At 56.8% G+C, this 23833-nt stretch overlaps 3 protein-coding genes across 3 annotated transcripts; 1 reads left to right on the top strand and 2 right to left on the bottom strand.

Moving 5' to 3' along the window:
- Positions 1 to 1614: 1614 nt before the first annotated feature.
- PRPF31 (pre-mRNA processing factor 31) lies at positions 1615 to 14092 on the bottom strand. Its single transcript, XM_037517177.2, has 14 exons — positions 14011 to 14092; positions 11886 to 12070; positions 11740 to 11800; positions 10272 to 10355; positions 9337 to 9434; positions 8613 to 8719; positions 7108 to 7277; positions 6004 to 6161; positions 5073 to 5162; positions 3815 to 3942; positions 3668 to 3740; positions 2956 to 3084; positions 2770 to 2868; positions 1615 to 2047 (listed from the first exon to the last, which is right to left on the bottom strand). The coding sequence occupies exons 2-14, from the start codon at positions 12060 to 12062 to the stop codon at positions 1922 to 1924; spliced, it is 1500 nt and encodes a 499-aa protein (XP_037373074.1). The 5' UTR covers positions 12063 to 12070; positions 14011 to 14092; the 3' UTR covers positions 1615 to 1921.
- Positions 14093 to 14152: 60 nt separating this feature from the next.
- On the top strand, positions 14153 to 20825 carry TFPT (TCF3 fusion partner). Its single transcript, XM_037517182.2, has 6 exons — positions 14153 to 14556; positions 15048 to 15306; positions 17341 to 17411; positions 20074 to 20143; positions 20229 to 20447; positions 20687 to 20825. Exons 1-6 carry the CDS (start codon positions 14534 to 14536, stop codon positions 20804 to 20806), a joined length of 762 nt encoding a protein of 253 aa, XP_037373079.1. The 5' UTR covers positions 14153 to 14533; the 3' UTR covers positions 20807 to 20825.
- Positions 20826 to 20858: 33 nt separating this feature from the next.
- On the bottom strand, positions 20859 to 23287 carry NDUFA3 (NADH:ubiquinone oxidoreductase subunit A3). Its single transcript, XM_037517184.2, has 4 exons — positions 23160 to 23287; positions 22873 to 22947; positions 21484 to 21561; positions 20859 to 21046 (listed from the first exon to the last, which is right to left on the bottom strand). Exons 1-4 carry the CDS (start codon positions 23167 to 23169, stop codon positions 20955 to 20957), a joined length of 255 nt encoding a protein of 84 aa, XP_037373081.1. The 5' UTR covers positions 23170 to 23287; the 3' UTR covers positions 20859 to 20954.
- Positions 23288 to 23833: the final 546 nt, after the last annotated feature.

The raw sequence follows: 23833 nt of genomic DNA, 5'->3' as shown, positions 1-23833 counted from the left end.
GATCCGGAGTAGTGGTTCCCAAACTTGACTCCTCCTTGGAGGGGGAGGAACTTTCTTACTTTGGAACAATGAAATCAACTTGTGGGGATGGGAAATGGCAATTTCTTAAAATCCTAAGAATACATGATGCTGCTGATCTGAGAACCACTGATAGAGAATTTTCTAGAGCAGTGGTTCTCAAAGTGTGGCACCTGGAAGCCTAATGGAAATGCTTTTGAGTCCCCCCACAGAGAAATTGATTCACAAATTCTGGGCCTGGCAACCCGCTTTAACAAGCTTTCCAAACAATTCTGCTGCATAATCAATTTTGAGGTGCTGTCCAGAGCATAAATGGGGTAGTAGCGCCAGGTGACTCAGATTCTTCCCTGAGGTCTCCCGACCGCCCCATTGGATGGGCCCGGGGGGGCCATAAGCAGAGGTTGTCACCCTCTAAACAGGGTTGATCTAAAGGCTGTGATAAATGTGGGAAAAGTTATGTGACCTGGGTCATCTGGCCAGTAAGAGGAACTTCTCAGCTGTGTAGACACTTTGACCTGGGGGTGGGAGACTCAGAGTAGCTGATGCCCAGAGATATGAGCTGAGGGAAGGACTGGGGTTGAGAAATAGAGCCCAAAGTGGTGATGGCAAGAGCCCAGAGAGGAACAGGAAGAGCAAGAGCTCGGACAGGCAAGCCAGCAATTCAGAGACCCCCAGGGAGAAAGTATGAGCTGGAGAGTAGGAGATGGGCAGAGATACAGGCATCACCTCCCACTGGGAGGATTATTCCCAGTGCAGCCACCTCCTGGGTAAGGGAAGTGCCCAGGGCTCCCTCTTTAGAGCTCTGTGAGCGCAGCTCAGACCACAGGGTCTCCGGGCCCAGCACAGGTGGCAGGTGGTCTTGCGTCAGGCACTGGGACTGCTTGAGCTGTTCCCTGCCACCTGGCCCCTCAGTCTAACCTTTCTGCCAAAGTGAAGGAGCCTGCTTCCCCAAGACAGACTGGGGTCTCCTCTGGCTTCCCCGGCAGGAGCACTGATAATGAAGGGAGCCTATCTGCACCACCCTAGTCCGAATTTGGCACCCCACGGTGGGAGCAAACATTGATTAGAAAAGAGAGTGTACTGATGGTGAGGGGGCATCCTACACATAGAACGGGGAGGCCCTGACCTACCTGTCAGCCTGTGTCAAAAGCTGGGACTTTTAGCAACCACACTGCTTGGGCATCAAAATGGTGGATGTTGGGAACTCCCTGGTGGCGCAAGGGTAAGTTAAGCTTCAGCATTATGAAGCGATCTGCAGCTACTGCAGATGAGTTCGATCCCTGGCCAGGGAGGTGACCCACATGATGCAGCGGACCTCTCCTGTCTTGCTGCTGCTCCCCTCAGCACTGTATCTCAGTCAGTCTGCCTGTTCTGCTCCCCACTCTGTCTCTGGTATGTCGTCTCACCCCTGCATCTCTGGCCTGCACCCCAGCTCTTGTATGCATAAAAAAAAAAAAAAAAAAAAAAAAAGGTGGATGTTGGCCTAAGGGTCTACAGATGGAGGGAACTTTTCCTTGGATCCCCCAACAAGGAAGTGACAGGCGGGGCTTGGCCCAGACTCCACCTAGGTCAGGAACCAAGCTCTGTCTCCTCCAATAAATAACAATTCCCCAAGCACAAATCCCAGTAATGTGCTTTTAATTGTACTTTTTCCAAAAGTATCTCCTCTCCCAGCTAAAAATAAAAAAGACAGTGTGATAAGACTGGCTCTGCCCTCAAGTGGGGCAGCAATCTTGGTGCTGGAGGCTGGGTCCTTTCCGGTGCCTCCCTGGACAGACCTGGCACAGGCGGAGGGGAAAGAAGGCTCTCTGGGCCAGACCTCCCAGCTCTACTCAACCTTGCTCCCTTCGGAAGGGCAGGGCCCCAAGTCCCTTCAGTGGGCAGCTGCCGAGGGCATGGCCCCTCAGGTGGACATGATGCCGCTCTTCTCACCCTTGACCTTGAGAAACTCGGCCATGCTGGAGAAATACTTCTGGTTGGCCTCAGCCACCTTCTTCTCAGCAGCTTGTGGATTCACAATCTCCAGACCCTGGGCAGGTGAAGGACATGGGGCGATGAGGACAGACAGTCCGGCCCTCGCCAACACCTTCCCAGCCCCCCAGTAAGAGAACTATGAAATGCCAGGGCCCCACAGGTCCTTTTGGTGGGATTCAGACTCAGGCAACATGAAAGGCACTGACCAGTCCCCCAAAGCTCCTATTTAGGGAACTCACGAGGGCGAGGCTTTCTGTCTCCTGTCTGTTCTCTGTCCTTAGACCTTGACCATTTGGGAACCTCCTAGGTGCTCAGAAGATACTGCTGACAGTACAGGAGCTGTTACCACGCACATTGCCATGGCCACACTAGCTGCTTGGCAGGTGCGCACCAAGGTAGAAAGGTGTGACAACCTGCCTGGCCCCATCCTGTGCTCAGTGGTGAGGACTGGACTTCCTAGACTACCCCAACAGTCTCGTGTGGGCCCAGGTGGCCCCAACACATCAGCCGTTGGATAGGTTCGAGGACCCTGAGCTTCAAGGAGGGGTTGCAGCCGGCTCAGGGGAACAAAGGACCTGGATGCCCCAGCAGGGTCCCAACCCAATCCTATAGACAGCCCAAGCTCATGACCATGGCCGTTTCCTGCCTCTGGTCCCAGCTAATCTCGACACTCAGTGTATAGAAACCACCTGTGTCCCTCAAAAGCCATCGCCATTCCCCGCAAGCTGGAGCGTGGGCAGGAGAGGGGCCACCAGTGGCAGGGAGCAGAGCAGGTACCTGGAGTGGGGTGAAAGCCACACTTGAGGCAGTCCCTGAGGAGCGGTCGCGGATGGTGGACTTGCCGCCGTACACCACACTCTGCTTCTGCAGGGTCCGCTGTGGGGGGAAGACAGGGGCGATCCGTGCTGTCAGGGGCTGTCCCATTCATGTCCAGGCCTCCCTCCCCTGGCCCCACACCTGTACCTGCAGTGTCTTGGAAATCCTGGCTTTGGTGGCCTCGTTCACCTGTGTCTGCCGCACACGCCCACTGCCCGACTTGCCCAGGTGTCCCAGGCTGAAGCCCAGATCCTCCTGGTAGGCGTCCTCCTCAATCTGGAGGGAGAGGCATTCTGGAGTTAGCTGCCCCCTCGAGCAGCCAGAGGCCCAGGCTCACTGACCAGCCGGTCCTACAGGCACCAGTGCAGGTCCCTAATGAGCTGGAGCTCTCAAGGCCCAGTGAGGCACCCCAGGGCACCTAAGCACGGGGTGATGCTGGGGACCCAGTGAGGAGGTGGGACCGGTTTCTTCCACCTGAGCTGAGAGATGAGGGGTCGTGTGTGTGTGCGCGTGTGCATGTATGTCTGAACGGGAACAGATACAGAGGCACTGAAGTTAGTCCTGCAGGCCCAACGCGATGTCGGATGATGACTCCAGCAGGCATGACGCTGGGAAGGGACATGCGTGGCAGGGCAGGGGGAAGGGAGTGAAAGGGATGATGGAGGCCTGCAGCAGCCTGGGCTGACAGGCAAGCACAGAGGGTGGAACAGTGCCCCTTGGGGCTGGCTGGTTGGGTGGTAGCACCGGTATGAGCTAGACTGGAAGACGAAGAGGAAGAGTGGGAGGCAGGTGGGCAGGAAAAGGAGGAAGCGGCGCCCCCCCAACCCCCCCACCTCCACGGCAGGAGTTGGGCACTGACCTCGCCAAAGCTCATGCGGTTGGCCTGCTTCCGGATCTCAGTCAGCCCCAGACGTTCCTTCATCTTGCGGTACCTTGGGGTAGGGGCACCCCAAGTCAGCTGAGTGGGTGCAAGCCCCTCCCCACCCCACCACCCCCGGGCACTCACCGGCGGCCGCCTCGCTTCTTGCGCTGCCCATCCAGAGGTGCAGGCAGCGGCTTCACCTGCTTCACGGGTGGCGGCTCCTGCCACTTGTCAAACTTGCGCTCAATCTCGTCCTTCAGCTCATAGCCCACCTGGGGAGGGGAGGGGGCGCAGGGGTCTGTAGCCATTCCCAAGGGTGGCCCCACATGCCCCTACCTGAGCCTGGAGGCGCCTGTCTGCTCTCGGTTCTTAGGGTTTAAGCTCTGCCTGCAGCGTAACGCTGGCTCGAGTGCAGACCTCTCCTCTGATGCCGCACCCACAGCCAAGTGTTCCCTTGACCTTGGCCAGGAACCAGCCCCGTACTCAACACAACCACCCACCCAAACTCCCTGCACTCAGTCAGGCAGTCAACCTCAATACTGCCATTTCTCCTACACCATCTTCTCCCGGAAATCTCACTAGGTACTTGCTTCAGGAGAGCCCTCAAATCAGTCACCTTTCAGCACTTCCACGGCAGCCGTGTTCTCCCTGGGGCACACGGAGCTCCAGACGATCTGCCCCAGGTCCCTTAGCTGCTGCTCCTGGGCTTACTGCTCTTCGGCCTCAGGGCCTTTGCACTCACTGTTTTCTCTGCCTGGGTCAGTCACTCTCTGCCCGAGGAGTCAAGGGTTGCATCTGCTAACTTCACTCAGTTCAACCCAAACTTTGCTTGCTCAGAAAAGCCTCCCTGATGGCCTGGCTAAGTCAGCCTCTAGCTGTCCATGCCACCAATATCCTATGTTCCTCTCTGGCATTTGCCGGACAGGCCAGAGATATGTTGCTTCTGCCTCCTCAACTAAAATGGCAGTGCAACTAGAATGGGAATTTCTACACCCAGGCACCCATTGCATGGCTCCCTGCAGTGTCCTGGCACGGAGACCAACAGTCAGAGGGAGTGAGTACTACACCTGGAAGCAATGCCCGCCTGGACACCAGGAGAGCAACTATGCCCGCTGTGGAAGTCAAGGGTTGACTAAATTTTATCCAAAGGTGTCCTCGTCCTAATCCCTGACCCCAGGAGTGGGTGCCCTGACATGTGAGCCATGGAACCGTCAGATGACAAACCAGACTGCTGAAAGTCTGTGGGGATTTGTTGCAGCAACTACAGAAAACAAGTGTACCCGAGGGAGGGGAAGCCAACCTCGTGGGGGCCGCAGAGACAGGCCACGAGCACAGCACTCTTGTGGGTCTCCTGGACAGACCACTGGCCCCATGGACTGACAGGCAGCCGCCCGCTCCTTACCTTCCCCTCTGCGCTCTCATGGAAGCTGTCCACACGGGCTGCCAGCGTGCACTTGGCTGCCACCAGTCGGGCTGCTTTCCGCCGGAGATCCTGAAGCAATGCAGAGGGAGGCAGAGGTGAGGGTTTCCAGACCCCCACCACTGCCTCTCCCCTTGCCTGTCGGCGCGTGGCAACGGGGCACATCAGATCACCCAGGCTTGCTTTCAACCACCTTTTACAGAATTTTAAAAACTTACACTGGTTGGCATAGACAACCGGGCTCCTACAAAAAATGATTGGAGACAAGAGTCTGTACTTAAAGGAACAACTACCCATCTGGGCCAAGAGCTATGACAGGAAGATGGCTGGGAAACATCAAGATGAGCATGTGAGAGCCACAGCCACAGGCCGCGGTGACAACAGAATCAGCAGCAATGATAAAACCAGCACAGCTGTATGGCGAAGAACCTCAACTTACCTGAAGAGTCTGCCCTTGACTCTGGCTCAAGGGCACTGATCTTCTCTGGCCTGGGCAACTATGGCGTTCAGGGTGGGGTCTTTGGGTTACAAGGGTTCAGCCCCCCTCCATAGCCCCACGCAGGCAGGCGCGGAGCCTTGCAGAGGACACCAAACTCCAAGGCCTGCTGGGCTCCCTGCGCACTGGCACGTGGAGGCCAGAGGCTGGTGCCTCCTGGGAAGAGGTCTCGGGAAGCCAAGTGCCAGGCTCTGGACCCTGCGCTGCAGCTTCCCTGGCGGGGGCTACTGGCTGACACAGACCGTAGTTTCGCGAATCTTGGGGCAATGTTGGGGATGCCCTGGACTCAAAAGCTAGTGTTCACATAGCTTGGTAGGCGCTAGGCCTGAACAAGTGTTGGGGCACTCCAGTCCCCAACAGACCCAAGGCAGGTGCTGTTCTCCCCACTTACAAATGGACCCACAGCCCGGGCCTCACCGGGGGCAGGGACTGCACGATGTCGCTGTGGTAGATGTAGCCAGTATGGGGCAGCACGGAGGTGGATGAGAAGCCAGACAGCGTCTTGCGCTGGGCGCCGAGCAGCATGATGTTGCAGGCAGGCATCTTGGAGAGGTTGGTCAGACCACCGGCCACGCCTGCAGTGGGGGAGGGAGATCAGACCACGCGTGGGCATCTGTCTGGGGTTCAGCGAGTACTGCACCCTTGAAGTTTCTGGTTGGTTCCCCATTGGGACCACCCTAGGGAGGGCTCATGTGTCTCGCTTCAGAGGGGGGACTCAGAGAGGCTCAGAGAGGGAAAGCAAGCGCCTGAGAGTGAACAGGGAGTCAGTAGCCCGATAGGATCCTGGCCCCAGAGTCCTGAAGCCCACATACCCCTGCTTTGGGGCTGTGTCCTATGGGTGTTATAATGTTTTCACTACCCAGGGGGTGATTGACCCAACCCACAGACTAGGTGTGATTTAGCTCGGGGCTCCCTGGGGGCCCGTCTGCGGGAAGAGCAGCCGTGGGTTTCCCCGTGATGGGATCTGCTGTGTGCCAGGCCCCAGCTGGATGCTTTGAAGGACTGGGAGGCCTGTCTCATCAAACAAATGAATCAAGACCAGCCCCTAACACAGGCGTGGTGAGTGGGCAGTAGCAGAGCTGGTGGTGGCAAAAGCCACCCATGACTCGACCAAACTCCCCCAGCTGTCTTTTTGGGTGGAAGGCTCTAGGAGCCCAAGGGGGCCCTTGAAGACTGCAGACAGTGCCCCAGGAGCAGGGAACCTGCCCTTAGTCCTACCATGCCACCAGGCAGGAAAAACGAGGTTCAGCGCAGAGCCTAGGGCTGCCGGCCTCCTCACTAGGCTTGTGGTCACCTTCCTTTATAGCCTGTGTGCCCCCAGCTGTGATGGGGACGGCAACCTCCCTGCATCCATAAAAGGCAGGCTGGCTGACCCCTGAGGTCTCCAGGAGAGGCGCCAGGGAGATGGCCTGGGATGTGGTGCTGGGACCTGGGGCCAAAGCTGCTGTTATACAGAAAAGGTGAATGACTTCCTGAGTCACCAATTCTGGAACCTCCCTCGACTGGGGCCTGGTACCTCACCCATGATCTTGGCAGCTGTGGACGCCCCAATAATGATGGAGAGATTGGGTGCGATGAAGGACATCCGGGACTCCACGTACTCATAGATGCGGTGCTTGGAGGCGTTCAGCTCCAGGGCCATGTCGCAGGCCTCCTCCAGCCGCTCCAGCTCCTCCTCGGACAGCTGCTGCCTGCGGGTGGGGAATGGCTGGAGCAGACTATACCCCCCAGCCCCGTGGCCTGCCTGTGGTGGGGAGTCCCAGGCACTCTGCTGTGCTGCACACGCACATGGGTACACATGTGTGAGGCACCAGGACAATTACAAGTCCCAGGGACTGAGGCCTGGAAGTGAGGGCAGCTGGGCATCGCTGTCCTGGGCAGCAACCATGCTTGCTAGCTGGTGTGGGGCCTTACCCTGCCCACTCTGGTCCCTGCTGGAGGGAGGCAGCCCTGTACCAGGCCTTTGCATGGGTCCCCTCTTTTTGGACCTCCCTTCCCCAAGCTCGCCAGCCTAGTCCTCCTCCTTCAGCTTTGAGTCTCACCACGGCCACCACCAACGTGTTCCTCAGAGACTGACATTGGCTGCTATTAGTCAGGCCTAGTGAGAGCCTCTCCACGTTTCAGACCTCCTGTCAGGTGAAGGCTGGGCCTGCCCACCTCTCAGGGGTGCCTGCACTCAGAAAGTGCTGGGTGAGCACTTGAGGGAAAGCGCACAGGGTCGATGGCTGACATGGCTGCTTCCCAGGGGCTGAGCCCACTCTCCTGCATCCCAAACCCCAGCCCAGCCCCCTCAGCTCCCAAGGTGCTGCAAAGCACACAGGGGAGGGCCACGGGAGTCATGGGAATGCTCAAGGTCACTGCCCAGCAGTGGCAAGCTAAGACCAGCCTGTTCTTCCACTAGAGAGCTCAGTCTTGCTGAGGGTAGGTTGCAAAGCTCCCCACTCCCCAGTGACCCCGTCAGGCTGCACCATAGCCCTCCTGGCACCTGCCCTTCAGTCTTGTACCTCTGTATACACCTGCTTCCTTCCAGACAGGAGGTGTGAGAGGGCAGCCCCCCGGGCCTGCTACATTCTGCGCCCGTTCCCAGGACAGTGCCTGTGTCCATGTCTGTTTGAGGGACAGGTGACGGCCCAGGGAGATCTCCTTCCACAGGGCTCCACCCTGGGTTTATAGACAGTCCCTGATCTTAGGTGTGCGCAGAGACCCAGAGATCCAAAGCAAATTCCCGTCCCTCTGTTCCCCGCTCCCAACCACATTCGTTCCAGCTGCACAGGACACAAACACTGCTAATGACAGGCTCCTCCTCTGCCTCACCCTCAAGACCAGACTCCAGGTGTCCTCATTCACTGGGGACACCAGAGCTTGGCACGGCGCCTGGTTTGCAGGAGGCACCTATTAAACATATGTGCATTGAAGCAGACTGTCCTGAGATCGACTCTGTGCCACCAGGACTCGAAGATCATCGTCTGCCGTCATGGGGGCTGAGGCTGGCCCTGATGCCCACCTTCTCCCTGCCAGGTACGCACCCCTGGGTGGTGGAGGCAGTGACGCTGACGACCATGATGGTAGCGTTGGTCAGGATCTGCTGCAGGTTTTCATTGTTCTTGCACTTGTCGAGGCTGTTGCCCAGCTCCTGGGGGGTAGCCAGAGAGGGTATGGGCCTCAGGAGGGGCCTCCATCACTTGGCCCGACCCTCCCTCAGCACTCCCTAGGGCCCAAAGTCAGAGGCATCGGGTCTCTTCCTGCCGCCTCCTTGCTGTCTCATTCCCTGAAGGTGGTCTGTGGCCACCTTGGCTCTTAGGATTCTTCCCTTATCTCCACAGGGCTACGCCGTCAGCCTCTGGGTCTGATTCAAACGCCACTTGCTCTGACCGATGTGGGAGAAGCACTGGCTGGGGCAGTGGGGGGAGGGGGACTCCTCTCAAGCTGCTTCAGTGGGCTCTGATCCTCTCAGAGATGCTGAGGCAGAGTGGATGGTGGAGCTGGAAAACCTTCCTTCCAGGCTCCAATCCCTCCCAGCCTGGGGGTAGGCAGTAGAGGATCTGGGGCCTCCAGCATCACTCCTTCTGCCTCTTTCACCTGCTCCCATTCTAGCCCCGCCAGGAGCATTCTGGCCAAAAGCTGAGTGAAGGGAGCTTCCCCCACTCCCCCCAACTGAGACAGGGGTCTGTTGGCTGGTGCTGCTGGCCTCCACACTTGTGTTGGCAGAGAGGCTGCAGTTCTTCCAAGCCTCCCCTCCTCTGCGCTCACCTTGACCGTGCGGATGTAATCCAGCGCATTGGGGACCAGGGATTCCAGTTCAGGGAATCGCTTCGAGTACTTGTCCCGGATGAACTTATGGATGATGTCTAAGGAGGACAGGATGGGAGGTGTCCGGTGAGGGGGCAGGGCGACTCTGCTGCTGTCATCTCCCCCCTTCCCATGAACTTTAGTTGGGCACTGGGCACCAGCATAAGGCTCCAAGTCCTGGTGACCCTTGCTGCTAAATGCAGCCACGCCAGTTAGTTCAGGTTCACGAGGTGTGGGCTGAAGCCACATGTCAGCCCCTTAGAGAAAAGAACTGCGCTCTCCTCTTCGCTCCCATTTTGCTGGTGAGATGTGAAGAGACGGCCGATTGACAAGACAGAGCCGGGCGTCTGAGGGCAGCAGTGACAAGCTAAGGCCAGCCTGTTCTTCCACTAGGGAGCTCAGTCTTGCTGAGAGTAGGTTGCAAAGCTCCCCACTCCCCAGCGACCCCGTCAGCCTGCACCACACCCCTCCTGGCACCTGCCCTTGTACCTCCATAAACACCTGCTTCCTCCCAGACAGGAGGTGTGAGAGGGCAGCCCCCCTGGCCTGCTACATTCTGCATCTGTTCCCAGGACGGTGTCTGTGTCCATGTCTGTTTGAGGGACAGGTGACGGCCCAGGGACATCTCCTTCCACAGGGCTCCACCCTGGGTTTATAGACAGGCCCTGATCTTAGGTGCCTGGAAGGCTCACCCAGACTTGCGCAGGTGAGCCTCCTTCTGACTTTAGTCACCTCCTTCTGACATAAGCCACGGTTGCACCTGGGCCAGAGCTAACAGGAGAGCTTGGGGCAGCACCCCAAGAAAGACCTGAGTTCTGCCTGGCCCTCCTGGGAGACAGCAGTCTGCTGTGAGGGAGAGCAGGCAGGCTGGCTCTGCGGCCCTCCTCGACACTCACTCAGCTCATTCTCGATCTCCACAGTCAGGTTGTTGGCATCCACAATAACGCGGTATTCAGGGGCTGCCTCCACTGGTCCCATCACTGTGAGGGCAAGAAAGCCTGAGTGTGAGGGTGAGTTTAAGCACTCCCTTCCGGGTCCACAGCCAGGGAGACAGGGGGTGGGGAGGAAGCAGGGGCTAAAGAGACAGCCAGGGGAGATATTACATGTCCACAAACACCCCATTTCTCCCTCCATTCTGTCCTCTAGGTACACGCAGACTAAGCCCTATCTTGCCCTGAAACTAAACACTCTCCTGGCTCCCCAAGCTCCCCAGAACTTGGAAGCCCCTTGAGGACAAGCAGTGTCCATTTCCCAGGCTGCCAGGAAGACTCGGGACATGAGGAACTTTCCCTCAGCTCTGGGGAGGATCAGCGTCTCCTCACTCCCCCTGCATTTCCATCACAGCCATTAAACTCAACTGCTACCCAGTTTTGACATTTCCTGCTCACCTCCCCTTCCATGTTCTAGGCGACATCAGAAAATGTCACTTTGTGCCTCCCCACAGCTCTCTGGACTGAGATGAGATGACGCCCCCCCAAAATGCACTTCTTTCTCCCATGCATGTGGCACTCAGCCTGGCCAATATACTCCAGCTTCAAAGGCCCACCCAGAGACCAGGGCTTTACTGCCCCTGAAGCAGGCTTGGCACCCTCCTCACAGCCAGCCCTGCTCAGCAAGCACCCTGGGCCTGGCCTAGCTGCACTAGTCGCCGTACCTTCTCAGAGCAGGCTCAGCCCCAGGGCATCCCAGGAAAACTTTAAAGAGTGAGTCACCTGGAAACTGCTGATAACACCCCACAGCCATGCCCCAAAGCCTCCCTTGGCTCCCTGTTACCAACAGTTCTGTCCCAGAGTCCCACCTCAACAGGAAGGACAGGAAAAATAGGGGCGGACAGGATTGCCCTCTGAGAGCTGAAGTGAACACCCTAGACGTGACCCGCACAAGTCACGCCTGGAAGGCAGAAGAGGTCCCAGGCGATGCTCTGACAGTCTAAATGCTCACGAGCACTATCCATGTACCAAACAATACCAGGTCCCCAGTCGCAGCAGCAGTGACCCCCCTCCTTAGGTAAGCACCAGGAAAAGAAGGTACTGACTTCAAAAAAATGTTCAGTAAATCATCTGACTAGCAGTTTCCAGGTGTGGGGAAATCCTCTGACTGGACAATGAATCAGTAAGGTCAGGGAAACCTCAAGTTACATCCAATCACAATTGCTCAGCACAGAGCAAGAACCTAAGAAGTGTCAGATTTATAATACGAGATATTTTCAGGGAATAGAGGCTGGGTTGAGATGAAAAAGAGGCCTCTGGAAAAGGTTGAGAGGAAGACAGACCCAACTTTCAAGGTCACAGGCAGCCAAAGAGCCAAGAGACGGGGGTGGGGTGGGGGCGGGGGAACGTACAAGAGTGAGGTGGAGGTAAATACCTTCCGAAGCTTTGGCTTGCTTACTGATGTAGTCCTCGATCTTCATCATGATCTCAGCAAACTGGTCAGGAAGGAGATGGGTCAGAACCCAGGGCCGGGCCCATGTCCCCACCCCCCCGATCCCCACCTCTTTCTGGTCTGCTCACCATCTTGCTGTCCCACAACTTGGCAATGCTCTTGACCGAGTCCCCAGAGAGATCCAGCTGTGTTTCTTCCTGCACATCCTCAATAGTTGGCTCCTCTTCCTCCTCCCCATAACTTCCTCCTTCCTCCTCATCAGCCGCCTCCTCCAGGTCAGCCAGGAGCTCATCTGCCAAAGACATCCTGCAGCCTGTAGTGGGAGAGTAGGGTTCCCTGAAACTTCACTCCCCACCACGCCCCTCCTCATTCACAGTAGGGGCTTCTCCCTCAGGAGGCCCGGTCCTCTTCCATCAACCCCACTAGCAAGCAGGCACCACAGGAACATGTAACTCCATTGGCTTTGGTCTCCAGCTCCCAGCTGTGCCTGGTACATAACAGGCGCTCAGCAGACACCTGCTGGATGCATCCACCTACACGCCTCCTGAAACCCGTATGGTCCCCAGTCACACCCACTTCCCTTGACAAGACTCATTATGCCCTACAGACCTCGCCTCTCTGAGACATCAGAGAGACCTCCGTTTATGAGAGGTGACCTCTGCTCATCTCTTTTTCCCCCCTATAAACTTACCCCCCTCCCCGTTTGACCCTAAATGGGTGACAGATATGCTAAAATACTGACCTCCTTAGCCATCAGGGCAACTAGGCAGGGTCTCATAGTCTAATGCCCCCAGGAGGCCACCACTAACCACAAGATGCCTCCCCTTCTAACCCCAGTGCTGTACAAATGTATTTTCCACAAGTCCTGTGAAGTCAGAAAGGTTGGCAGCACTCCTTCACAAGGGGTACCCCACCACTTTATCTTCCCCACTGCTTTTAGTTTTTCTTTTTTTTTTTTTGTGGGACCCTCGCCAGCGGCAGGGGAACGAACGGGCCACTGCAGAGGCTGCGGGCAGCCTTGCAGGCCAGCACTCAACCGCTGCGCCACCAGGGGAAGCCCACTTTTTGTTTTTCTTAAAGAACTCTTCCTCTCCTGGGGCCTCTCCTCTCCTCTCCATAAGACCAACCCCTTCTTTGTTCCCTCCCCTTCTGTGGCCAGCTTCCTAACCAGTATAAAAACAGGGATGCACAGCTAAAATCCACACACCATGAATCTTGCTCTTTTATTCTTTCTTTTAATTTGCCATTCTACATATTTTTCTATATCTAATATCTTCCTACTTTTTCTCCCTTACATCCACTTGGCCCTCTCTCTTCCCTCTTTCTCTTTCCCTCTTTCTTAGAAACCTCAATTAGGTAGGTTATCAGTATCCATTAGTTTACAGATTACTTGTTTCATCAGCTAACCTGCTTTATCTTCTTATGTCACTCATAGACGTGAAATTGCTAGATATTTCTCTTTCTTGCTAACTTCACTCTGAATACTCCCCTTATTTCATTTTGCTGTAAATGACAGCATTTCATTTTTCCCTATAGCTGAATAGTATTTCATTATGTGGACAAATCACGTCTACTGGATCCAGTCCTATCAGTGGGCTCTTAGGTTGCCTCTATAGCCTGGCTGCTGGAAATAATGCTAACTAGACATTATTTCTTGAGTTTGAGTCCTCTGACCCCAGACTAGATACTCCTGGACTGTGATACATCTTCTTAATTCTTTAGGTTGCCTGAAGGCTTCCCAGAGACTCTAATTTACTAACATTTTGTTTAATGCCTGTCTTTCCCAAGAAGGCCAAATTTCTGCAAGAAATTCACGCTCACTACCCCAACTGCTTGTCACCGAGTAGGTAGAACGACCTTGCTTGATTCCAGCCAACCGCTCCAGCCGCACCTCTACCACTATGCCCCTGGTCCATGGGTCTGACTCACATTCCCTGAGCTCACGAACTTCGTCCCCAACACCTCGTTAGCTCTAGTCTTACATTCCAGCTCCCTGACCCAAGAACCCCAGTGCAGACGAGACAGGTTCTCGGTGAGACACCCGCACGCCCTGTGGGAGCCCTAAGGCGCTTCCCCCCCACCCCCCGAGTGGTTATTTAAATAATTGTAAGCCGAAGCCTCTCCCCACCCCCAGGCACCAAGCAAAGCTCTCCGAGCCGTCACCCGAGGGAGGAAGGCCCGCCTTCCTGACACACGTCCTGCCCCGGCCCGGGGAGACGGCTCCCCTGCCGCCCTCGTGTGCTTCACACTCACCTCTCGCCCGCTCGCCCGACTGTTTCTAGGAAAACCGCGTCCAGACACCGCTCGGCGCTCACTGATGACGTCTCAACCCGCGCCGCGAGCGAGACAAAGCTGCGCGCTGATTGGTCCGCGTCACGGCCGCCTTTGCAACAACAACTTTATTGGCACCTGGCGCGAGGCGGAGAAGGGAGAGCAGGGGCGAGGAGGCGCAGTCGGCGCACGGCCCGCCGAGGACGGAGCCTGCCAAGCGGAGGATCGCCGGCGTCGGACGACAGGGCGTCGAGTCAAGCATAAAGACTGAGGCCACTCACACGACGGTGGGGCGTCCCACGACAGAGCGAGGCCTTCAGCGGGGACTCGGGGTGGGGGTGGAGGGGCTGGGAAGCGGAGCCGGAAGCAGGAAACTACGACTCCCAGAAGGCGTAGCGGCGGCCGCGAGGCCTGATGGGACAGAGAGTTTCTCGGGCTCTTCACCTAGAGGTTAGGTTGCGAGGTTGAACGTTCTGAGGCCGAGGGCGCCCGGAGCGGGACGGAGATGGAACTGGAGCAGAGAGAGGGGTAAGTGGTGTGGGGGTGAGCGGCGAGCCCCAAAAGGCCGTGCGCGTTCATTCCGAGGGCTGCTGGGGTTGCAGTTCATGCGCGGCTCCCGCTTAGCCCTCCGCAGCGACGGGGTCGCCTGAGCCGGAGCATCCCCGGGCCGGCGCCGGGGGTCTGGACCACGGGATCTGAGCGAAGAGGAGGTTCGAGGCCTGGGCTCTCGGGTCTGAGTGAAGAGTCGGGGCCTTGAACTCCTCGAGCCCTTGGGGAGCAAGATTCCGGAGTCCGCATTCCTGCATCCTAGAAGCGTTCGGGGTTCGAACGCTTGTGCGCCCTGGGAAGAAGCGGGCGGGGGTTTGGACTCCCGGGCCTGAGGGAGGGGGGCTGGGGGCCCGGACGCCTGGTCTGAGGGAGGCCGGTTTGGGCAGTGGAAACCCACGTCTGGGGAGGAGGGCGCTCGAGCAGGGTGTTAGGGTCTCTGAACCCAGCTCCCCCTCCCCGCATCCTCCCAGGACCATGGCAGCCGTGGGCTTTGAAGAGTTCTCGGCGCCGCCGGGCTCCGAGTTGGCGCTGCCTCCGCTGTTCGGCGGTCACATCCTAGAGAGCGAGCTGGAGACTGAAGTAGAGTTTGTGGCTGGGGGTTTGGGCGGTTCGGGGCTCCGGGAGCGAGAGGAAGAGGAAGAGGCTGCCCGAGGCCGGCGGCGGCGCCAGCGGGAACTAAATCGCAGAAAGTACCAGGCCCTGGGTCGGCGCTGCCGGGAGATCGAACAGGTAGGTGAGTGCGGACCCCCCAGTTTTGAGATCCCGTGGCCTAAATTACCACCCCCTCCCGTTCTCAGCCTGTGCGCCTGCCCAGCCTTACTCACTTAGCTGAATAGAACGGCACTCATTGCTCCTTTACTCTGCGTGGATTATGGGCCAGTCACCCGGAGAGCTCTCCAGGACCCCTGGCATCAGAATTGGGGGGAGATGACACTTCTGCTCCCCACTGATAAAGTTCTTCAGATCTCCCCAATTCCCAATGCCTGTCACTCCCATCCATCCCGCTTTTGGGTCTTCTTGTGTCTCTGCCCCTTCATCCCCATGGCCCCTGCCCTGGACCTAGGTCTTTGGGCCGAATCACTGTTATTAGTCTTTCTGGTGAGAATGATGTGGAGCAGTGGGCAGGGCCCCACCCTGAAAGACCCCCAACATTGGCGCCAGAAGCTTGGATTTCCTTTCTTTTCTGGAGAGAGGGAGACTGCTGCTGAAGTGTTTCAGACAGAGGGCTAATGCTGGGGCTGGGTGTCTGAGACTGAATTGGTGGTATTTGTGAACAACCAGTTCATAAACTGGGTGACTGAGTGGCCAGATTCCAGACAGGTATCATAGTTCTGGAGACTGGAAGCTCAGGGTTGCTCCTGAGCACTGGTGCCAGGTAGCCCTGCTGCTCCAGGTGTTTTGCAGGGTGCTAGCTGGCATTTTGACCTGTCTTCACTTCATGTGGTAATCTCACTATATGTATGTCCCCCAGCTTTCCCTTTTGATAAGGACACCTTTATATTGGGTTAAGGCTCATTCTCGTGACCCCCTTAACTCGATCACCTCTGTGAAAAACCCCTGTGTCTAAATAAGGTCACATCTTGAGGTCTTGGTTGAGGACACAGTACACCTTTTTAGGGGAACACCATTCAGTCCACCACAGTGGTGCTGGAGGAGTTCTGGAAGGGGGGCCTAGAGGCCAGAAGACTAGGCAGAAGGCTGGTTTGGGAATTCAGGTGGAATAGGAGGGGCTGAGCCGGGGTGGGAGTCAAAGAAACAGGAGGGGATGTAGCCAAGAACAAATAAGGAAGCTCTGTTGGAGCATAGTCATAGGCCAAATAGGAATGTTTGGGGCTGACTGGAGGGGAAAAGTGCACTCAGTATCCTGGGGAGCACACTGAGGACTTTGGGGAACACTAAACTCACCCAGGACTGGAGAAGAGTTCGGCCCAGAAGGGAAATGGCCTGCATGCCAGGCCAAGGGTAGAAGGGGCCGTGGGAGCACCAGGAGCAGGTCTGCTCTGGTATTAAACATAAGTCCCTGAAGCTACACCAGAGCCAAGGGCTCACACACCCTGTGGCAGCCGTGCTGCTGCTCAGCACCTGGGACAGCGACAGCCACCCGCCTGTTCAGTGTCTTTGTAAGGCGTGAATATACACATGTGTAGTTGTGCAGTGACACTGTAGAGATGGGCCAGGCATAGAAACTGGATACTGTGTATCTTACCAGGCAGCTTTGGCCTCTGCTACAACCTTCAGCTCAGGGAAAAATGGTTCCTCCTTCCACAACTACCCCTGTCCTCTCCGGTTTTTCAAGACTCCCCAGAGTACCTGCATCTGCAGACATGGGCCTCCACGGCTCTTCCGACTCTCTCTCCTCCTTTCCCAAGCTAGTCTTACAGATGAGTGGCTGCCTGAAGGAACTTGGCCCTTGTCTCATACAGCGCCCCATTCCCAGGTTCTGCCAGAGGTACTAGGGACCCAGCCACAAACGCCATCCTGGAAGGGGAGACTAGAGAGAAGGGCTCTTGGGCACTAATGAAGCTTCAGAACAAGGGAACAGAGAAGTGGGGATGGGGTGCAGGTGGGTGAGCAGTCTGGGAGGACCCAGAGTTGGTTACATTGAGCTGAGATCTGAGGGGTAGAGCTACGAGGCGTGAACCCTACATCACCTTGGAGGCAGCAAGGGAGGGCACAGGTGGGGAAGGGGTGGGTGCAGGAAGCTTTTTAGCCACAGTCACAGCAGAGAGTCAGATGACAGCATGCTGTCTCCACCTCCCACAGGTGAACGAGCGGGTCTTGAACCGGCTCCACCAGGTCCAGAGGATCACTCGGAGGTTGCAGCAGGAGCGGAGGTAACCTGGAGGGAACCGGGCGTGCCCTCCACCTGCCTGCCTCTGTTACCTAATGTCTACACCACCTTCTTCCCCATCTGCCCAGCATCAAGGGCTGGGAAGTGGCTGGGGGAGTAGGTGGGTGAGACCAAAGAGCCCAGGAGTGGAGTTGGGCCTGGGAGGGCTGCCCTGGGCTCCGACTGGAGTGTGTACACCACCAGGGAGCATGGCCCTAGAGGTTCACACCTGGTCGAAAGCATTTTTTACTGTGTGACTTCCCATTAGCGAGTCCTTCTCTGAGCCTCAGTTTACTGTCAGCTAAGGGTGCTACCCAAATGACCCAGAATCACAAGGCAGCTGTGAGTGAGCGCAGCATGTCCCTCCTCACGTCACTATGACCCTGGAGGCAGGAACTCTGGGGCTAGCCTGCCATGCACTGTGTCCCCATCTCTGCCACCCAGGAGTGAAGGGCACAACAGTGCTGGCCTCAGTCCCCCCACCTTGCTGATCCTGGGGGGGCGCACCTTCTTTTTTGAAGCCCTTTCTTGGTGGCCAGGTTACCCACCTGTCTAGAGCCCCCCCACCCCAATTCCTTCTTGCCTGGCTCATCCCCTGTTGCCCAAACCTTAACCTAGTGGGCCCAGGGCTGCACCTGCATCCTCTTCCCCCACCCCCGCAGTGTGTGGTATAGTGGCCACAGATGGTGACATTTAATGAAAACAAAATGTAAGTTCATTAAAATAAACTTTAACATGATATTGAAAATCAGTTCCTCTGCAGCTTTTGCTACAACAGCGCCCAGCAGCCACGCCTAATTATTCAAGAGAATGCAGAACTTCACTTCCTTGCTGGCACTGGCCACCTACCCCTGCTCAGTGGCACAGTTGGTGCTTTCATGAACTGAAATCTAATGACAAATCTCAATTCCTCAGTGGCCCCAGGTGCATAAATGGGCCATGTAGCTGGTCCAGTCCTCAGCCATGCCCCCACAGGCTAAGGGCTTGCTAAGAGCAGCAGTTGGCAGTGGTCATCGCAGCGGACAGCACAGATGCAGGACATTCGTCCTCCTGATCTGTGGATTGGTGCCTCTGGGAGGCCTCAGTGCCACTTGGATGCTGCCAGCCTCCCACTTCAGCTACTTTCTCCACGGGTCTCCAGTCCCTTGTGAGCTGCTGCTGGAGAGTGACATCACTCACATGCACCCAAAACAAACCCTCTGCCTAGAGATCCAACTCTCCCCTTTGCTGCTTACTGTTACCACACAGCTGACCTGCTGGATCGTTGACTCTACCCCCAAAATCCATCAGGCCCCTGGTCTCATCTGGTCTCTGAGGCCACTCACATGATTATGGCCTCCACCTAATCTCCCTGCACCTCCCCCCTCAGTGTCCTCACAGCTGCCTGCGGGAACCCCCTTTTTCATGTGTCCCACTAGCAAAGCTTTTACTTTATGAAAGATTCTGGTGGCTGACTTGGCCCCACTTTCTGAGCCAGCACCTGGAGCCCCGCCCAGCGGGTCTCAGTGGTCGGGTGCTCTGGAACACACTATTGCAGTTCCCCAAAATTTAAAAATAAAACCACCATTGGGTCCAGTGATCCCATTTCTGGGCACATAAGCAAAGAATGAAGCAGGGACATGGACAGATAATGCACATCCTCGGTCACAGCACCGTGACTCACGCAGCCAGAGGCGGAAGGCCCGAGGGCCTCTGCAGGTTAATCACGAGGTCTCTCCTGGAACATTACTCAGCTTGAAAACCTAGTGCCACTGCTGTGTACTTTTCAAAATGGTTAAACTGGTACATTTTATCACATCTTTTACCCCAGTTTTTAAAAAGAAAATTGATTTTTTCGAAAGTTAAATTGTAAGGCAGACCAAGTCACTCCTGCCCCAAGCTCTGCAGCAGGGATCCCACTGGCTCAGGGTGACATCTTGGCAGCCAGTGGGCCCTCCATCAACACTCCCGGCACGCTTGCACCTCTGGGTCCTGGCACTTGCTATTTCTTAGGCCAGAAATGTTCTGCTGCTCCCTACCCTTCTCAGGCGACCTGCCCCACTGTCCTTTTGAGGTGCCCATGAGTATCACCCTCCCCTTTGCTCCCTTCTGACCTCTTGCAGTGCTTATGGCTGGCTGCCCCTGCTGACTCCAGTTCTGTCAACACAGGAATGGCTGTGTGTCCCTGGGGATCGCCCCAGCCCCAGCACACTGATGGGCACACAGCAGGTACCCAGTCTGCACTGGTAAATGAGACTGGACGTAAAATGCTCGCCTCAGGCGATGTCACACAGGGAGCAGTTCCTCAGAGCTTGGGAGAAAATCTCCAAGGGCTTTTTGAAGCAGGGCTGGGAAGAAGGCAGAGTAGCAGGGTCACCAGAGACTGGAGGTCACCAGCCGGGGAGCTATGACCGGCGCTGATCCTCGCTCTTAGAATTACGTACATTCCAGCATTTCCTAAGCCACTGCCTGTGGGGTGCCAGAGACAGCACCCGGTTACAGGGTGGGACGGAGGCTCAGGTCACCCTGTTTTGCCCAAAGCTCCCCTGGCGTGTCAAGTGCTCTCAGCTTCAAACCTGGCTGAGGACACCTTGGCTTCAAAGGGAGTAGAGCTGAGTTGTAGTGTCTGTCTGTCCTTCCCCACCTCTGGGAGACAGTGATCCTACTGGGGCTTCTCTCGGGTGCAGGTTCCTCATGAGGGTGCTGGACTCCTATGGTGATGACTACCGGGCTGGCCAGCTCACCATTGTGCTGGAGGTGAGGGGGACTCCTGGCGGGAGTTCTGGGCGGGTTGTGGACAGGCAGGCTCAGGACACAGCCTTACCTGCTGTCTCCCTGCCAGGATGAGGGCAGCCAGGGCACTGATGCCCTCACCCCAGGCAACACTGAGAACGAGCCTCCAGAGAAAGAGGGGCTGTCACCGCCCAGAAGGACACCGGCACCCCCTGAAGCCAGCAGCCCAGCTCCAGGTGAGGGGCCCAGTGGGCGAAAGAGGCGGCGGGCTCCCCGGGATGGACGCCGAGCAGAGGCCATACTGACCCCAGAACTGGCCCCAGTACAGGTAGGCTTGGGGGCCCATAGGCTGGTCTGGGGAGTGGAGGTGAAGCAGGAGGGACTGGAATGGGGAGGGGAAAGCGGGCAAGGAGGAAGTGGGAAAAACTGGAGCAGGGCTTGGGAGGACAGGACGGACCAGAGGCCATGACGGGGAAGGGGCTGGGGGTAGGACTGCAGAGCTCCGGGCCCAGGCCAGGAGGAAGCCACCAGCTTCCTGCCCACTCACCTGACCCTGATTTCTCCCAGATTAAGGTCGAGGAAGACTTTGGCTTCGAAGCGGATGAGGCCCTGGATTCCAGTTGGGTTTCTCGGGGGCCAGACAAACTGCTGCCCTACCCAACACTAGCCAGCTCCCCCTTTGACTGATCCCCCAATAAACTCACCCTTCCGTGCACCTTGGCTACTGTCTACTGTTCCCACCTGTAATTACACATACTCCCAGGTTCTGCAGTTGGCTTTCACATTTTTATTGGGGATCCAAGGAGAGGGGTCTCTCCCTGTCAATGGAGGTTGCTCACAGTTTCTTCAGCCACTCCAAGCTGCGGCCCTGGGGATCCTGGGGGTGGCTGGGCACATCGGGCATGTTCCCATCGTCCCGGACGGGCACTGGGGACAGAAGGTTGGGCCACTGAGACCAGCAGATCTCTGGGGGCCCACAAAGAGGGACCGATCTGTTCAGTTTATAGTCAAAGAGGAAACAGGACCCTGGGGTAGAGATAAGAGTGTGATGGCCAGAGTGAGACATGCAGATGCAGAGACATGGAGGAAAGAGGGAGGTGGATACAGAAAGACATCTAACAGAGCTAAGGAAATAGAAGACAAAGACCTGGAGAGACCCAGGAAGCAGCACAGATGGCAACCCAAGGACAGCAGGAAACTGAAGTGCAAAATTGGACAGGAAGTGAGTTTCATGGCATATGAATTCCATCTCAGGACAAAGAAAAGAAAAAAAGGAAGTCCAGACTGCACTGCAGATCTCAGGGCCTAGCTGAGGAAAGCCCTGCCCAGAGTTACCCCCCACACCCAGCGAGGTCCCCACTTACCTGGGTAGGTGTAGGGTGTGACCTGGTTGATCATGATGGAATACTTGGTATAGGGGCTCAGAGGGGGCAGAATTACAGCTGTGGAGAGACACAGGCATGAGGCAGGTGGGGGAAGGGGAAAAGTTGAACCTTGGCAAAGTTGGGGTCAAATGCACGGGGAGGAGGGCAGTAGGGCATGACCTGGTTGATCGTAACAGCATACTTGGTATAGGGGATCGGTGGGGGTGGGGGTGGGGGTGGGGCAGAATTACAGCTGTGGAGAGACACGGGTGAGGCTGGGGGGAAAGGGGAAAAATTGAACCTTGGCAAAGTTGGGGTCAGATGCATGGGAGGAGGGCAGCAGGGAGGTTCAGCACTCCCAGGAGGCCCCTTGGCACCATGGGACCCCCTCCCCGCCATAAGAAGGGTTGAAACCTCTTATTGGAGGAGGGACCCAAGTACTCATGGATAGTGAGACACAAAGCAGGTATGTGGGGGTGAGCAGGGAGTGAGTGCAGAGGGCCATGGCACATGGATGGGCAGTGTCTTGAGAAAGTTCCAGAGAAATCATGAACTTACAAACTGAGGGAGAGAGGATTGCACAAAGAATAGTTGCTGAGAAATTACACTCCAACCAGAGTAGGAGCTAGGAGTTTTGGGGGGTGGGGTAGGGTGTACAAAAGGTATGTTCTAGGCCAGTGCTGTCTCATAGAAATAGAGCGCCACATATATAATTTTACATTTTCTACCTGCCACATTAAAAACATCTAAAAGACACAAAATTAAAGTATATTTATAACTGAAATGTCCAGAAACATTTCAACACTAAAACTTTGATATTTACATATACTTTAAACCACAAATCTTTGAAATCCAGTGTACACTTTACACGAGCATAGCACTGGACCATCTCAATTCACACCAGCCCCATTTCAAATGCCTGTTGCAAAAGAGACAGCTGTGTTCTAGAACAGAACCCCCTATCTGTGTGGGGCCTGTGCACTGGCAGTGTTGACAGCACCTGGGAACTTGCTGGAAATGCAGAGTCCCAGGCCCCACCCAAGACCTACTGGATATTAACAAGAGCCCTCAACAGGACCCAAAGGAACACCAAGTATGAGCAGCTCTGTTGTAGAAGGGCTGGATCCGGATATAATCTTTGAATTTAAGAGATTGTTTTTCAAGCTCGGCCTCCTGAGAGGGATGATGGACGGCTCCGGTTTATGGGGTGGGGGAAGCCAGGGGACGTCGTGAGGTGTTGGCACCGGGTGAGGGCACAGCGTTGAGGGCGGCGAGGGGGCCTGGCGGGTACAGGATGGAATGCCAAGGGGAGGAACCTTGGGGGGGCGGAAGGTGAAGCCAGGACGCCAGCGGGGGCGACGCACATTGGCGCCTGGAGCACTCACGCACCGAGGCCCGCAATGGTGAAGGACGCGACCAGCACCGGCTCCTTGGCCCAGGCGTTCTTGAGGAAGGCGGCCAGTCCTGGGGAGGCGGGGAGGGAGGGTCACCCCTGCGCAGCGTGCCCCGGTGACCTCTAACCCTCCCCTCCATTCCCGCCCTGGGGGAGGCCTCTAGTGACCTCTGCACCCCCCTCCGGCCGGACCCCACCATCCTCACAATGTCTCCGCCACAACCTGCACCCGCCACAGCTCAGGGTTCCGGCAGCCACCCCTCGCCGCGGCGCTCACACTTACTCCCAGCCATCTTGGTCTCGGCGGCGGCGGCGGCGAGGCGCGGAGCACCCTGGGAGTTGTGGTCCCTGCGAGCCAGGCGCTGCCGTCCGGGTCCGCGTGTGCGCACTAGCACACAGCGGCGGTCGTAGGCGGTGGCGAGGGCGCGGGGCACCCTGGGAGTTGTGGTCCCTGCGCGTCAGGCCCCGCAGAGTAGGCGCGTGAGTACTCGCGCAGAACCGTAGTCCCACGCGGTGACCAGACCGCGGCGCAACCTGGGAGTGGTGGTCCCGGCCGGTGAGGCGCTGCCGCCGCCGCCTGACCCCGCGCGTGCGCAGGACGCAGACCAGCGGCCTAGGCGGAGGGCGGAAAGATGGCGGCGCCCCAGGGCGGGTCCAGTGCTCACCTGCCTCGGCCCACCTACCGCCGCGCTCTCTCAGCCGAGAAGCCGCTCCGGAGGACACACTCCCAGTACTTCTGCCGCGACCCTCCTGAAACAGGATGCAAGGGTGGCGTGTCACAGTTGACTGTGGAAACCCATTTTTTTAAATTTTTTTTTTATAGAGGCATGTTTTATTTATTTATTTGTTTATTTTGTTTATACAAGCACTGGGTACAGTCAGAAGCGCGGGAGGGGGAGAGAATTCACCAGAGCCAGAGCGGGGAGCAGAGCAGGCAGAAGGACCGAAGTACACTGC

Source organism: Talpa occidentalis, unplaced genomic scaffold, assembly GCF_014898055.3.
Source record: "Talpa occidentalis isolate TD23 unplaced genomic scaffold, MPIMG_talOcc4v2.1 talOcc4.17, whole genome shotgun sequence".
Classification (NCBI taxonomy): domain Eukaryota; kingdom Metazoa; phylum Chordata; class Mammalia; order Eulipotyphla; family Talpidae; genus Talpa; species Talpa occidentalis.
Note: the sequence above shows the minus strand (reverse complement) of the source record. Positions and strands in the feature narration are given on the sequence as shown.

Coding starts and splice junctions, on each gene's coding strand:
- NDUFA3 (XM_037517184.2), bottom strand. Junction 21,562..22,872: donor CTTCACCATTGCGGGCCTCG/GTGCGTGAGTGC, acceptor GTCTCTCCACAG/CTGTAATTCTGCCCCCTCTG. Junction 21,047..21,483: donor CACACCCTACACCTACCCAG/GTAAGTGGGGAC, acceptor TTCTGTCCCCAG/TGCCCGTCCGGGACGATGGG.
- PRPF31 (XM_037517177.2), bottom strand. CDS start 12,062: ATGTCTTTGGCAGATGAGCTCCTGGCTGACCTGGAGGAGGCGGCTGAT. Junction 11,801..11,885: donor AGTTGTGGGACAGCAAGATG/GTGAGCAGACCA, acceptor CTTCCTGACCAG/TTTGCTGAGATCATGATGAA. Junction 10,356..11,739: donor GCAAGCCAAAGCTTCGGAAG/GTATTTACCTCC, acceptor TTGCCCTCACAG/TGATGGGACCAGTGGAGGCA.
- TFPT (XM_037517182.2), top strand. CDS start 14,534: ATGGAACTGGAGCAGAGAGAGGG. Junction 15,307..17,340: donor GCTGCCGGGAGATCGAACAG/GTAGGTGAGTGC, acceptor CACCTCCCACAG/GTGAACGAGCGGGTCTTGAA. Junction 20,144..20,228: donor AGCTCACCATTGTGCTGGAG/GTGAGGGGGACT, acceptor TCTCCCTGCCAG/GATGAGGGCAGCCAGGGCAC.